At 27.2% G+C, this 1463-nt stretch overlaps 1 protein-coding gene across 2 annotated transcripts in view; it reads right to left on the reverse strand.

Moving 5' to 3' along the window:
- Nucleotides 1-1312: 1312 nt before the first annotated feature.
- The window catches only part of LOC107494819 (exocyst complex component EXO70B1-like), a 3051-nt gene continuing 2900 nt past the window's right edge, over nt 1313-1463 (reverse strand). For both annotated transcript variants that reach the window (XM_052263416.1, XM_016115855.3), the window contains one exon: nt 1313-1426. In XM_052263416.1, the coding sequence (XP_052119376.1) occupies nt 1407-1426 (20 nt within the window). In that variant the 3' untranslated portion in view covers nt 1313-1406. The remainder of the gene's footprint in view (nt 1427-1463) is intronic.

Below are 1463 nucleotides of genomic sequence, written 5' to 3' on the forward strand. Positions count from 1 at the left end.
TTTTGAACAAGATTTACAAATTAAAAAAAATCCGCAGAGTAACTTTCTTCTATTCAAAATCTATTTATTCTTAGCTGTTTGGAACTTTCTTAATTAAGCATGCAAAAAAATTAAGCATGCATTTTCTAATTAATTTCATTTTATTTAATTAATTTTCCTAATTTATATATTTCTTTTCTTATTATTTCGTTTTGCTAATGTCAGATTATTTGAAGTTCAAATAATAACTGTCTCGTTTTAGTTGCTACTTGAGCTGGATTTGGAGGTATTGTCATCTGGAAATCATTAGGAATAAATGTACCTAAACAAGAAGTTTGGTTTGCTTTGCTGCTTAGACTTCGCTGTTCTATGTTCTGAACTAGTATTTAACTATTTTTGGGAGTTTTGAGGTTGATTAGGGGACAATATTCCGAGACAATATAAATTAGTTACTTCTTTACAATTCCTTTTTCAGCTTCATTTTATTATGAGCGAGTAGAATACTGGTTTTATTTACATTGAAACACTATCTTTTGTTGGATTTAAAACCATATGATTTGCTTCATAAAAGCCTTTTTGCAGAAGTAGTTTATGATAGCTATTATATCTTCATTTGATCTTCTTCAATTACTTTATCAAGTTATTCATATTTATCACATCCAATTAGTTTATGATAGCAAAGATGGATAATGTAAAAGAGATTCAGCTACCTTTCTTCACCGTAGCTCTTTTGTCCCCTTCTGAAGAGAGATTAGGACTAAGAGCAATTGAATGAACATATGGACCTCTTTAAAACCTAGTGAGGGCTTATATTTTTTCTGTTTTTCATTTCATAACTTAGATATGATAGATTACTGAAAAATCAAGTAAAAACATATGTTTTTCCATCAAAGTAGACTACATATATGTAGAAAATATAAATGTATATTAAGTGCATGTTTGGGCGTCATTATTCTGTTAAAAAAAGATCTTTTTTCAATGAAAAAAGATCTTTTTTTATTTTTTAACGTGTTTGGCAAATTTCTAATAGTAAAAGTAAAAGCACTAGTAAAATCAAAAAAAGATCTTTTTTGAGAAGCTGTAATTTACATCTTTTTTTAAAAGATCTTTTTTCCTTAAAAAAAAGATGTTTTTCATGTAATAAATAAACAAAAAAGTACTTTTATATTGTTATATCCAAACATAATTGATAGATAAAAAGACATTTTTACATGAGATATCCAAACATAAAATTACTTTTACTTCTCTATAAGATCTTTTAAAAAAAGATAACTCGAAAAAAGATCTTTTCTTAAAAGCTCACCCAAACAAGCCCTAATTAAGGTATTATAATGCCTCCATCATTCATCAAGTAATAAACACGTACGCAAAACGAAAGACAAATAATAATGTTCCACAAACATAGAAATGCTCCTCGAATGCTATGGCTATCTCCAAGCAACATCATCTGAAAAAAAAAAGGGAAATGATAAAAATTAAAGAAG

Source organism: Arachis duranensis, chromosome 6 (assembly GCF_000817695.3).
Source record: "Arachis duranensis cultivar V14167 chromosome 6, aradu.V14167.gnm2.J7QH, whole genome shotgun sequence".
Taxonomy (NCBI): domain Eukaryota; kingdom Viridiplantae; phylum Streptophyta; class Magnoliopsida; order Fabales; family Fabaceae; genus Arachis; species Arachis duranensis.